This window comes from Trichoplusia ni, chromosome 5, assembly GCF_003590095.1.
Source record: "Trichoplusia ni isolate ovarian cell line Hi5 chromosome 5, tn1, whole genome shotgun sequence".
NCBI classification, from domain to species: domain Eukaryota; kingdom Metazoa; phylum Arthropoda; class Insecta; order Lepidoptera; family Noctuidae; genus Trichoplusia; species Trichoplusia ni.
In genome coordinates this window covers 6,972,660-6,986,823 of record NC_039482.1, presented here as the reverse complement: position 1 = coordinate 6,986,823, position 14,164 = coordinate 6,972,660, and the positions used below count along the sequence as shown (strand labels likewise).

Genomic DNA, 14,164 nt, shown 5'->3' with positions numbered 1-14,164 from the left:
TGCCCTGGAAAGGGATAGTTGGAAAGAGGAAAGGGAGGCCTTTTCCTAGCAGTGGGACAACATGGACTTATAATAATTACAATTATTTTATCGTAATAGCAAGATCAGTAAATCTACATAACAATGTAGGTACATTTTTGACCTACTGCTCGATAAAGCGAGATTATTTAAGAATTCTAACTAAATATAATAGATAGGGAAAATAGTTAATGAACAAATTAATGCCTGCTAACGACATCGCGTTTAAAATCATATAACAGTATTACTAAAGTAATATTCTAATTTCAGGGCAAATTCCTCTGGCCCGGCTTCGGCGAGAACTCCCGCGTTCTCGACTGGATCCTGCGCCGCTGCGACAACGAGCCCTGCTACACCGAGACCCCTCTCGGCTTCGTCCCCAAACAGAACGACCTCAACGTCCAAAACCTGGGCAAAATTGACATGGACACCCTGTTCAGCATCCCTAAAGACTTCTGGCTCCAAGAAGCTGACGCCATCGAGAAGTATTTCAAAGAAGAAGTTGGCCAAGACTTGCCTAAAGAAATGTGGCAGGAATTAGAAAAACTGAGGAAGAACGTACAACAATCATAGACCAAAGATTTATAGCTTTAGTAATTGTCGTCGAATTGTCCCCGCAATAGACAAGATAGAGTTTTTAAGTGGCTCTTGGGACAGATAAGTTAAGTTTCGGAATGTAAAGATACTACTTATATTTCTTTTCAATATAATCTTTGCAAACATTCCCTTTTTTCCATTAAATCTGGCGCTGGTCGTAAGAAATGTTTTTTTCGAAATGAAATGACGGATTCTAACATTGAAATGAAGATTAAGAAGGCTGTGTTATTTAGGTATAATTACAATTGTTATAAGACATGTATATTAATCAACAGATAATTAATTTCTATAATAATAACTTTTGTGAGATAAATTTAACTTGTTAAGTGCTAAAGTCCACTTTACAGAAATCGTTCGTCGGTCGACTAGTTGCACAATAGGTCATATACTAGTTTCATTTGAGACAAGTCTATTTATAAACTAGTCGGACGTTGAATATATACTGTAAAGTGTCTATAGTCTTTCGTAAGTTCATCATATAATTAAATAAATATTTTTATATGTAAGTTATTTTTTAAATAAAACGTATTATTGAATGAGTAATCTTGATTTTTATTTTATAAAAGTACAACGTTTTTTATATATATATATATTATTTCATATGCTTGGCTGAGAATACTCTGATGCCGTCTTGAGTGGAGGCCCGAGCGTACTTCGTTAAGAGAGCGTTTACATTTAACTTTTCTGTCGCGTAACATCTGAAATACAAGACAATATTCGTTGTACAAACTAGATAAGCAGGATTCCTTACAACAAATGGGCTGAAAAACAAATCTATTGAGTGACAAATAATTCGTGGCTCAAATTAAATGATTTGCCTTCCAGTAACAATTTTATGACCTAACAATTACTGACAGAAACACGGGCAAACGGGTAATAGGGTACCATTTTAAAGGAAACATAAATAAAATGAGTTTTTAAAACTACTCACTCAATATACGGTGATATCTGGTCGACAGACCACTTGGGTTTAGTCTGGAATAGTATTTTGAACCTCTCGTTGATTTCCTCAGGCAGGTCACTCTCTGCAAAACCCCAGACGACTTTTGGGGTGCTAGTTTTATCAACTAATGCTATCCCAGATAACATTGACTCCTGTAAATAATTCATCATGTGTGTCATTCGATTTAAAGAGTTTAACATTGTATGTTCGCGCAAGTTGGGTAGTTGTGGTACTGGTAGCAGCTGTGACACGACTCAAGCTTTATTTAAAAAACTTTATATGGGACGCAACCCCAAAATGCAAGACATGATAACAATCATCATTTGTATCATTTGAATTGTGTCATTTGAATCTCAAAACTGCTTTTCCACTCGTCATTTTCTTCGTTACGCAAGAAAAGAAACGAATATCCCCCCAAGTCTTTATTTACGACAAATATCTTAAAGCTTAACAAAATAAGTTATGCAGGAATATCCTACTTACATCCGTAATCATTCCTTCTGGCACGGAATACCTCCACGCCTGCAAAAACTCGACCAAATTAAACTTGCCAGCACTCTTCAGCAGCACTCTAGCCAAGAACTTACACACTTTATCCTCTTTATATTGATAATACTGTACACCATCCTCTAGAACCGACTCTGTAGTATAAAACCTAAACATGGCCTCCAATATGGGTATAGGAACAAGTTCTTTCAAACTATCTATAGTAACCTCCTTAGATATTCTATCTAATAACCAGGAATTCTCATCAATAAGGTCTAGCATGTAAGATAGTACTCGAAACTCGTAATCGAATTCTAGCAGTCGGTAAAACCCATCGATCTCAATCGTTTGAATTTTCTCGAACTCCTCCAACAACTCTCTTTTGGATGCTTGAATTTTATCAAAAATGGCATCGTAGTTTAGGAGCTTACTCTTGTCAATCGCATACTCTAGTTCTTGTCCCTGATATCTGGTGGGATCTAGGAGTTTTCGGAGTTTTGTCAACCTTGGTTTACAAGGCTTAACTTCGTAGTAAGTGAAAAATGTATTGATAATGTCTTTGTGTTCTAGTTTTCTTGGTGGTTTCCCATCATCGGACTCGGTGGATTTATTCAAACTGCTGTTGGATTTGTCAAAGGATGTGTCGGAGTCCTCCATGGAGTTATTAGCGAGGGTTTCGTCGAGACCTGTGGATGCTGCGAATAGTAATTCTGGTACCAGAAGCAGGCTATTGGATGTCTCAGCTTCTTTTACGTCGTATGTCTTATTGTTTGTGCATAGAACTACATTCTCGTCTTGGTCTCCTAAAAGATACATTTATTTATTTTTTTATATGATAGTATTGATTCAGGTCATATTTGAATATTGGTATTTATCTAAGTGTGGATTTGCATATTATTTTTGTAAATACATAAGTACGTGTGGTGCAGAAAGAAAATAATGATACTTGATTATATTTGTAAATACAAAAAAAGAAATGATAACTTAAACAAGTCTTCTGAACTCGATTCGTGTTTGCTCCGCAATGATGTCCCCGTGAAAAATAGCCTTTGAGCTTAAATATGTATTAATTTCTATTAAAGATTTATTATTTTTACCTTTGAAAAGCAACTCGTTCCCGGCTTCTATTTCCTTTAACAGTACATCATCTAGCAACATGAGTCTCAAGTTATTATTTTGCTTTGCGGGTTCCGGGAATCTCAACACTTGTGTGATTTCAGTCAGCTCTGACTCTTGTAGTTTGGCCGTCTTTATGATTTTACGGACCTCTTCTGGAGTTCGAAACTCTCTGAAACAAATTCAAAGCGCACTTAGCTACGTGATTGAAGAAGTTGTAAAATTAAGATATATGGTAAATTCCAATCTGATATTTTTATATAGTAAATTCGTCGTCAAATACTGAATTTTTGCTTTAATATAATAAGGCCGTGCCATAACATACTAAAGAAGTGCGATAACATAAAATTGCTTATAATATTTTGTCTTTGGCAGAAATATTTTTTACGCTAACAACATTAACACCCATTGTCGGTCTTTTGGCCACTTTTGACACTGACAGTTCCAATTCCATAGTTCGATTTCTGTAAATTCGCTTCGTGCTATCCGAATCACGTTTTAGATTTAGATTAGTTAAAATAGTGTTAAAAAATTAGCAAAATGTCCTTATTTGGCGATATACTGTCCATGAATAAAAATGAAGAGAAGAGCAACCAGGCGGGTGCTAGCCTATCCCCATATTTGAACTTCGATCCTCACTATATCCCGAAAATGCAGCCAGAATTTTTATACCCTGATGATAGTCATATGGCGTCAACAGCAAGAAGGTCTAACGTGGCCCTACCCATCATTGGAATGTCCTTCATGAGTGGTTCAGGTAAAGAATGATGAAATTTTAATATAACCTCAAAACTGTTTTTGAATTTTACATAACATTGGGTAAGGACGAACACTGTAAGTAGAGCCCCTAAGAAAACTCCATGGCGTTAATTTTGATACTAAATTCAGAAAAATGCCTTCTTTAGTTACTTTTACCAAGATCTTAATATGATTAAGTGCTTATAATGGTGCATTCAAGGTGCTTTACGAAGTTCAGTAATACCAGAGTAGGATCATCACATTAGGTTTTACAGAATATTACTTATAACAAAGAAACTATTATGTTAAATTAATAATATAAAGAAAATAACACGAAAACAAAAAATAAATAAAAACAATTGGCTGCTAGTTTTTCATGTAAAACCTTTTTAGTGTCTTTTATAAATATCAAAACACCTATAGGTTGTATTAAATTTTGTAATTTAAAACTTATACTGTACTAAATATATTTTTTTATAGCAAGTGACAGTGTCCATTATATTGATTGGACAGCTTACTAGCCAAACTGAATAAAATCTTCTTCTAGCAATACCTCTTACAAAAAGTTAGTGATTGCTTGTGAATGATTAGTGAGAGAGAGTAAATCATCAAACGTGATTATTCTGACCATAAAATTGAATTTTATGTTTAACATTAAATATTTAGGGATCATGTCACATCCAAATTTAAACAAATAAATAGATTAAATCCTGTAATCTTTACCAGCTCAAATTTATACATAGTTCAAATTATCCGTAATATTCAAACCAACCAATACCCACTTTGTTGGGCAGTATTAATGATAACAAATAATATATCTCTCTATAGGTCAAATAGTTTTGTAGGTCTAGAACTAGATATTTGTCTAGATCCTGCCTGCCAACTCTGACACTATATTTATTTATTTTAGGCTTACTAACAGTTGCCAATTATATAAAATACATTGGTTAACCGACATATAACAGTGATAAAACAAATAATAGAAAAGATTTATTATTAAACACTTATTGTTTCTCAATTCCAGGGTTAGGAGGGATGGCAGGTTTATACAAAGGTTTAAGAGCTACCACACTAGCAGGACAAACCGGCAAAGTTCGACGGACGCAGATCATCAATTACGTTATGAAGCAAGGTCAGTAATATCTAAAATTCAAAAGTAATCTGTATTGTTTAAATTTATATATTATGCGTAATGTTTGTATGGCGTCAGCAAGGGCGGCTTAGGAAGTGGTAGTGGGACATTATGCTTATGAAGACAGAAGATGGTAGGATTTGGGGGAGGCCTTTGTCCAACAAATGGGCACAGTGGGCTAGATAAAAAACTAGTTTGTAGTATACGCCTAGGTTGTATTTTCTTTAATTAAATTTTAATAATTTTAATTTTAATTCTTAAATACAAAATTGCATAGAGGTGAAAATGACTATCAATAATATATAAATGCAAACTCCTACTACATGAGGTATTTAATTATTGAACAAAAAATCTTATTTGATTATATGGATGTCAGTAGACTAGGTCGTCATGCGCCGGTAATTTCAGACCATTCTTCTGCTGAATAATTCAAATGCGTGATTAGTATAATTTTTTTTGTTTAGTATAATTCCAACTAGTCATACATTTGAGCTCTGCCACACTGCACATACATTCTAATTGCAACTTTACAATTGTTTTATGTTATATTTCTTTTAATACTTTTATGAATTTAATAAGCATCTGATACTATTTTGATAGGTTCAGATGGAATTTTTCCGGTTTTCTTTCTTTAATTCGTATCTAACAAAGAATAATATTATGATTCCAGGCACAAACACGGGCTGCACTCTTGGCATTATCGCATCTTTCTACTCGTGTATCGCGCTCGGCGTCACATGGCTGCGCGACAAGGAAGACACAGCCAACACCTTCATCGCAGCTACAACCACAGGGATCATCTACAAGAGCACCTCAGGGCTCCGCTCCATGGGCCTCGGCGCCGCCGTCGGCCTCACCCTCGCCGGAGTATACACACTAATCACGGACAACGACAACATATGGAGCAAAGCCAGATACAACAGATTGTGATTCAACCCGCCTATAGTTATGTAAATATTTAATAGACTGTTATGTTTAGTTTTTGTTATGAACAACGCCAAAGGATCTGTCGGGTCACCGGGACTTATTTGTGCCATGTCCCCTGTACCTGTTTAGATTTATGCATCGTGCTTATTTGTTATCCATAAACTGTACTGTCGGTTGTTAAATGCTTTATCGCAATTTTAGCTTCTGTAAGCTATACCAAAAAAATTGTATATTAGTTAAATAAATTTCGTGTATGTTGTACTTGTTACATTTGATCGTTAGGTACTGTGTTACTATAGCAAATGTTTAGGTATGTACATGATGGTGTCAATAAAAATATATATTATGTGTTGTAACTGGGTGCTACCGCATGGTAGTCATTGAATAGGTGGGAAAAAGTGATATTGTAACATGAGGTGGACATTTAAATCCATACTATGTAAGGTATATCCAAATAGATAGCTATTGAAATCGAGAAAGATCTTAATATTTACTATTATTATCTAATGCAAATATCTATTGTTCCAATGAATGTAAGCTTTATCGTATATCGTTCAGTTTATGGATAGCATACACCTGTATTACGCACATATTCCCGCCTTGTCGTATCAGGACGCACACATATGCATAAGCGTTAATAAAACGAGTTATTTAAAAAATATGTTTATTTTATTTACGTTTTGTTACACGGTGCAGTTTGTACAATGTAGTATTTACAGTGGCGGTTACGATGGGATATGTTATACTAATGGAGTCTGCGATACATGATCACGTACAAAATAGGTTTGTTAGGTGTTCCTCCCCCATCTTATTAGGTCAGTCGAGCCAGCAGGATAGTCACTAAACAATACATTTCGTGCTTGAGCGCGGATCTGTGAAGATATATTACTAAAAAACTTAACATGAAAGATGATAGACTTGTTACCAGTTTATAACGAACTTGTTACCGGTACCTCGAAAACAGAAGCGATATTAAAAGACAGCGTAAATTGTAGTTATTACTATCTCAAACTAATCGCATTATTGAGATATAAATTATACGTATAAGAAACATAAATTTATTATGAATTTGCTTCTGCTAATTAGATACCGCTACCGAGTCCAGTTCCACTAATCCTGTTAAAGTTATTTGCACCAGTTAGCCCGACCCGACCTTGACATAGTCTAGAGGTGTCTTGCGTACCCATCGGCAAATTCGCACGTGAACCACTCACGTTTGTAACAAAATGGATGACTGACTGAGAATTTAAGTAGATAAGTAGACGGCTGTAATTACCTAAAGTAATTGAAGTGACGGTCACGCGAAATTAACTCCGAATGAACATATGGAAACTAAGAATAATGATTGCACTAAAACTGTTGCTAGTTTGCTGAGAATACAAGTCCATATCGCACCTATAGTGTACGGAGTACAAGTACACATCAAGCATAGATCTTAGTAGTGCAGATTTATAAAAGCGCAAGTATTTATAGAATCGTTGGCAATTTACCTTTAAATGATAACCAAAATATTTAATCCAACTCATAAGATGCAATACACCCTGAAATACGGTTCATAATTAGTTGTAAAGCGCTGCAGTGTGTTCTAAGTCATATTTTAACTCACAAATGATGCCTCGGCAAGTGAGAATGATAATTTTTGTACCCTTTATGATATAACCTCAGTCAGCCCCACCATTCTCCAAATTAAAATGCGAGATGAGTACGCACGAACGCTTTCACTACCATCACATTTACATTAAAAACTCGTACAATTGAGCAAGCAGACCCTTCATGACAATAAAACTAGCTACATACAAAAATAAAATATACAATGGCCGTCATATTAGTCCAATGTTTGAAATAATACATTTGGCACCCAATTATTTGAAAACATTCGCAAAAACAATATGATATCATAGGGTTGTCTTTTCTGTTCCGGGTTCAACGCATTTTGGTCTTTTACCAGTTACCTCTTCGTAACAACCCGGACATACACAAGCTTGTATAGTGAAGCAGGATTTACAGTGTCTATATAATATAAGTTGAAAATCTTGGAAATTTGGACATTCAATCCATCTTAGAGTTGCTTATTTTAACACAAGCTCTTCCTAACTTAAAATAACGTAATCAAATTTCAAACAACGCCATTGAAAAATATTAATTGCTTCTTATCAGTGATTAAGGTTCGACAATTTCAATTATCCACATTATTTCATTACACAACAATTTAACTCCTATAACAAGCAGTTTTAATATCATACAACAGAATTCTCGAAGACAAAGTATCTTAGAAAAAATCCTTTAAGCGATAACATTCATTTATCTTAATATTCTTTGCTTATCTACATTAACAATACAACCGTTGTTTTGTTTAGCGGTTAAATAAAGTATATATGGATGGATTTTTCGTAGATACATGATATAAGAATACATGTTGGTTGCGATTGTCGGGGCTTATCAATTGAGGAGTTGAAACCAGGAATACTCAAACGCAACTTAACTATGAGATGTTCTTGGACACACGAGGGAAATCAACGAAGAATTAGAACTGTGACACATTAAATATGAGATACCTCCCGTTGGTCTAGCTGGTTTCTTCAACACAGCTTACTTTCCCACGGTGGAAGAAGTACGATAGGATGAATAACCATTGTATAGAGCATAACATTGTCAAAAAGGCATTATAGAGTCATTCGAAGTCGTTCCAGTCTTTGGTGTCTAATCCGATAATTGACTAACCATGTGCCTATAAATTCATCTACCAATGTCACAGATTACGTCATAATAATTTCATTAGATCGAAAAGAAATAATGCATTAAATCGATTACTCATTTACCATAACCAAATCGATACTAACGTAGCGTGCAACTTTTCAGTTCATTTCGAACAGAAATTGTTAAACATGGAATAATTCGTTTCATATTTACATGCTCGCTAAACCAGTTTTCAAACCGGTAGTTGCTTAGTTAAACAAAGACAAAAGTTTTTCTAATTAAGTGTTTCTAGGACACCCGGCTTTCAAAGCAGGATTTTTGTCGTTATCAACACAAAACGGCCCTTTGCTTTTAATGAACTATGAGCACATAAACATGGAAAACAACAAAATCTGTCTAAACAGTAGGTATAATCTAAATCTACATCATTACCTACATCTATTTCTAAATACCTGAACGCATTATGGAATCACCCACATGGTGACAACATTTAAATTACGTGACCTGACCTTGACAGTTCAAGTTAGTGTATTTGTGACATCCGCCAATCCGATACATTTCAATTGATAAGCCACGGACAAACGCACAGATAGAATACGCACACAATACAGAGATTCTAAACATACATTCCAATATAGTGGTTTATGAAAATATATTTCAACGAGCAAGTAACACATACTTATCTAGACTTAAGACTAGACCTAATTATTTTTTACAAGATTTAGGTAGACTTGGCGCAGTCGTAAGAATGATAAAGAGGACCGTAAATTTGATAATATTTAAGTAACAAAAAGACTTATCAAGCAACTACGAAGTTGCTACATTAGAAATAAAAACTATCTTGAAATAAGTATTAAATTGCGACGAATTTCAAAACATCGTTACGAATTTTAACAATTTTATTTTACACCATGCTGCCTTGATTTTGCTTAATGACACATGAGCGCAATAAAATGTACGTAATTTTCAAGCGTACATACGTACTTTACTTCGATTTTGATAACAATGAAAAAATGGTGCCGTCGCGTCGACGGGTCCTTTGAACTGCCTAATAACTTTAACGATTTTGCAGAAATCAACCTTACTACTTTTACAGAAAATTGATTTTTTATGTAACAACAGAGAAAGTCGGTTGCCTGTACAGTATCTATAAATTAACGTAATAAAAGACGGCACCCGCGATAATACAACGTCCGACAGACGCCCATCTTATTTCGGATCGAATCGGAAATAACCGAAAAGTGTTAGACAATAAAATCAGGACGAATCATCTAATCGAAATCGAATCGGAATTTCGTTTGAACTTTGATTGATGTAGTATATTCTATGCAGGGTCAAGGAAACAACATTGACGCGAAACTGATTATTTTTGACCGTAACTGGAAGCTACAAAAATCTTCCGCGAATGGACGACCTTGTACATGCGTCGTATCACACGCCTCGCAAATTGGATTACGATGATTACACATCGAATAATATCGATTCCTGTTAATCGATATCATCTGTAAATGTCATCAATTTACAATACATTCTCTCGAGCATTAGGATACACGTTAATTAATGTTTAACATTTATAATTATTTAACTATTTACAACTTAATTATAATCGACGTAGTTTCATAATAATAATATCTTTCGTTATCTATTTTATAAACAAACTACGGTCGTCAGTAAGAAGGTCTATGTTAAATATAAGTCTGATTACACGCGAGACGACGCAAGTGTCTGATAACCGACGATTTTAATACAGAAGCATTTATCGCTACACAAAATCAAATAGTTCTTAAATTGGCACGCGTTGTTTGGAGCCTAAAGTCGTCGAGTGTCGGAAACTTAGTCGCATGGGTTTATAAGACAATTCTGTTCGCGTAACTTTATTATTAAAACCCTATCTCATTATGTAGGTCGATATTAATAATATTGAATTCATTGTCTCTATTTTTGTAACCGACAAATTTCTTTCTGACTACCGTACTTACTAAATATTCTCGGCAAGATCATTGAAGAGTATAAAATTTATATTATTATGCTGAATTATGGCTTATATTTTACATCGAATAATTTGGTCACGGTATATTATAGGTACGGTTCGAATAACATCTATGTTTACATACATAAACCTATTTTCAAGTGGTTTTGAGTCATTTTTGAGGAAAATGTCTCGTCGTAAAATTAAAAGTTAATTTTAGGCCATAGGTGATCAAACAAAGAGCTTATAACACTTGTTATTGACCTAATGAAGGTCAAAACAGTGGTACCTACATCATTGATCGTAATCGAAAATCGTATTTACATAACCCAGTTATAACAAAATCAGTCATTCCCACAGGATTCCTTGTCATTAGGTAACCTACTACTAAATACAATTAGTACCTAATTAAAACTTTCGGCTAATTAATATCAGAGTATCGGTACATAACATGGAAGCATAGATTCTCAAAACAATTGGTCACATGTGTTCAAGTAATAATAAACATTACAGCGTTGGTCAGAAAAAAACGTTACCAGTAATACGAATATAATTAAAATCTTATTAGCAATACTGGCCAAATAAACTCGAAATAAACTGTACACAATGTAAATAATGGACTTGATATTACTTTAACACGACATTAGTAAACGACGTCATAAAATATCGCAATCAAACATAATTGATATTGTAAAAGTTTCACGCAATCGTTCCTCAAATCGGTACTATTGCATGGTTATTACACTAGAACACTTTACATGCACACGATGGAGCGACCGGCTACCTTCCTGATGTGTGTCTTGCAGTCTTCGCTGCATCCTCTGTAAGTGGAGGCGCAGCAGTGCAGCTGTCACGTGGTCGCGTTCAGTATACTCTTCATGTCCTCCGGCAGCACACAGTTGAGGTCCTCAAGCCGACGCGCTAACAGCGTCCGCGTATTGTCCGCTACGGGAGGGTTACTCTTCAATACCTCTCTCAATTTCAAAACCATATCTACAATTTCAACCTCCTTCTTCCCAATTGACCATTTCTTTAAGTCACTCTCGGCTAATGCTTCTAGTTGTAATGCATTTAGTTTATTTGTTAAATTGCTATGACGTTCATGGAACCACGCTCCGAAATTTGGTGTTCTAAAGAAGTTTCTGTATAGACCAATCCAGTCTCCTTTGATACCGGTGGTCAGTTGAGGTCCGGATTGTTGCAGAGTAGCAAAGAAATCTTCTGGGTTGAAGGGATTTGGCACTGGAGGTGCTCTATATGGAGATATATTCTTCTGTAGGGGCATCAGAGAAGCCATATATCTCTCCAATGGTATCATAAAACTCTGGGTAAGTTCCAGTAAGTGACGCTTGACCATTGCCGTCTGGACCTCAGACGGACGGTCAGTTCTTATACCATTATGAAGTTTCTTTATAATTGCCTTATCTTTTTCCAAAAAAGGTTTGTATTGAGTATAAACCCCTGGAGCAGTGTCCAAAAGCTTGAGGTTACCAACTTTTCTTAACTTAGTTTTTATTGAGGTAGCATCACCCAACTTTATGGTATGTGGCCAATGTTGCAACGTTTTTGTAAAGAATGGATTGGTCACACCCAGTATCACACAAGGTGGGTTGAATTGCTTTCTAGTAAACTCTTTGAATTCACTGTCATGAATTGTGAAGTACGGTCTGTACTCTGCGGAGTATGGTAGTGGCTGTATCAAGTATGTAAGAGCTTGGACTAATGCTGAGCACTCTGTAGGAGAACTTGCCATCACAACAATAGGTTCTGCAGTCAAAACCAGCTCCCATAACAAATGCAAGTGTGATATCACACTAGACAGAGCATCAAACACATTAACATCCTGTATTGAGGCTAATATGTGAGGTACATTTGGAGAATTAACTTGTTTGGCTATATCAGATCGAGTTATCTTTCCAGTCTGTTGATTAGGAATGTATGACTGAAAGACAGTACCAAGCACAGGCAACAAAACGTTCTGCCCGGCGTCCAGTGAAGGCCACCTGTTTATATCATGGCAGGCAGCTTCCAAACTCCTTTCTCCTTCTTCAAAATGTTTAGGAGCTATAAGTTGAATAACTTTGTAGAATAAGTTGATGTAAGGTAATCTAGTAAGTAAAATTATACTTTTCTGGAAGTAGCCTCGAGGTAGAGAGGGGTCCTTGACTTGTCGAAAGTACACGAAGCCCCAATAGTGCGTGGAATCCGCACGCAGCGTCGGCACGCTGTCTTCGTTGTATATAATCTGTTGCCGCGTGAGCCCTGATCTCGAACGCAGCTTCACATGGAACTGGGTATCACCCATACACCCTGAATTAGAGTCTGGGAACGCTAAATAACAGATATTGCACTTTTCTTGGTCACTTAATTCTACACCAGGAGGATACACACTTTCCATAGCCTGTCCGAGCTCCAAGTCGAACGTTACCACACAAATGCAGTGCAACCAGTCGGAAAACCTGCCCCATTTCGCTTGGAACTCCTGCTCAGCCGCGGTAATTTCTCTGTCCTCGTAGTTTTGTAATCCACAAGCCATTGTATATTTTGGTTATCGAAAACACATCCCGATAGATAAATTCGATAAGGTTTATTTATTAAACACTTTTTTTGCACCACTTTAACATACTTTGTTGCGTTATAACCAGTTGTTACACATTTTTTGTTAATTAAAACGACAAAAACAACGGAGCGTACAGAAGTCGTCCCTTCAACAGCTGTTTGACTCAATATGGCTGCGGGCGCCAAAACAAAAGTTTACTATGAATTACAGAAAAGTAACCTATAACTGAAAAGTCGGATTGTAACTTAAACAGTATAACTTACCCATATTCCATAGTATCTGGATTGTCACACATTATTGAGATAAATTACGTAAATTTAAAGGAATTCAGTTAAATAAGTACATTTCGCACCAAAGCCTATTGAATGCGTTTAGTTCTACGCAGCATAAGCAGCGTTAAAACACCTAAAACTGTTCTTTCATATCCGTTCTTTAAAAAAATATAATTAAATACCATCCACACACAATCCACACACTACAAAGCAAATTAATACTTCAACAGCAGAAACAAATGGTTAACTTAAAATAAATAATTGTCCAAAGAAATGCTAACAAGTTTCCACAGATATTTAATTTTGTCTCGAGTTTACTCTAAACATTCCAAATATTTGTTTTTGCATGGCATAATGTTTTATATTAAAAGTGCCTACCGAATTCGTAGTACCTACACTGAATCATCCAATCGAATGAATAATCCATCAAGCAATATGCTACTTGGCAAACATAAAAAGGGTCATAGTATCAGAATAACCCGCCAGACAAACGATACATTTATAAACTTATGATGAGGTTATTCAAGCAAGTAGTATCGTAATGTACAGAAGTCCTACCTATCCAGTTTAAAACCATATTAACACTTAAAAACCAACTCAATTCTGTACACATAATTCTTGATTGTTTACCACATTTAGTTGGGCCGTATTATTGTACTCCATACCAATTAGTTGGCACTAAGACAAATCAATAACAATCTGAACGTTA

The 14,164-nt window shown here is 35.5% G+C and overlaps 4 protein-coding genes across 5 annotated transcripts in view; 2 read left to right on the top strand and 2 right to left on the bottom strand.

The window, feature by feature from the left end:
* LOC113494263 (phosphoenolpyruvate carboxykinase [GTP]-like) overlaps window positions 1–1,158 on the top strand; it is a 41,738-nt gene extending 40,580 nt beyond the window's left edge. Inside the window, exon 12 of one of the 2 annotated variants that reach the window (XM_026872529.1) lies at window positions 289–1,158. In XM_026872529.1, coding sequence (XP_026728330.1) covers window positions 289–591 — 303 coding nt within the window. In that variant the 3' untranslated portion in view covers window positions 592–1,158. The remainder of the gene's footprint in view (window positions 1–288) is intronic. The other variant, XM_026872530.1, reaches the window with a different exon arrangement.
* On the bottom strand, window positions 1,147–13,873 carry LOC113494265 (sister chromatid cohesion protein DCC1). Its single transcript, XM_026872532.1, has 5 exons — window positions 13,447–13,873; window positions 3,142–3,332; window positions 2,042–2,847; window positions 1,547–1,710; window positions 1,147–1,313 (listed from the first exon to the last, which is right to left on the bottom strand). Exons 1-5 carry the CDS (start codon window positions 13,476–13,478, stop codon window positions 1,208–1,210), a joined length of 1,299 nt encoding a protein of 432 aa, XP_026728333.1. The 5' UTR covers window positions 13,479–13,873; the 3' UTR covers window positions 1,147–1,207.
* LOC113494268 (mitochondrial import inner membrane translocase subunit Tim23) lies at window positions 3,578–6,616 on the top strand. Its single transcript, XM_026872535.1, has 3 exons — window positions 3,578–3,917; window positions 4,923–5,030; window positions 5,701–6,616. Exons 1-3 carry the CDS (start codon window positions 3,701–3,703, stop codon window positions 5,958–5,960), a joined length of 585 nt encoding a protein of 194 aa, XP_026728336.1. The 5' UTR covers window positions 3,578–3,700; the 3' UTR covers window positions 5,961–6,616.
* On the bottom strand, window positions 6,608–13,431 carry LOC113494264 (protein DENND6A-like). The gene has a single exon (XM_026872531.1). The coding sequence runs from the start codon at window positions 13,157–13,159 to the stop codon at window positions 11,474–11,476; it is 1,686 nt and encodes a 561-aa protein (XP_026728332.1). The 5' UTR covers window positions 13,160–13,431; the 3' UTR covers window positions 6,608–11,473.
* Window positions 13,874–14,164: the final 291 nt, after the last annotated feature.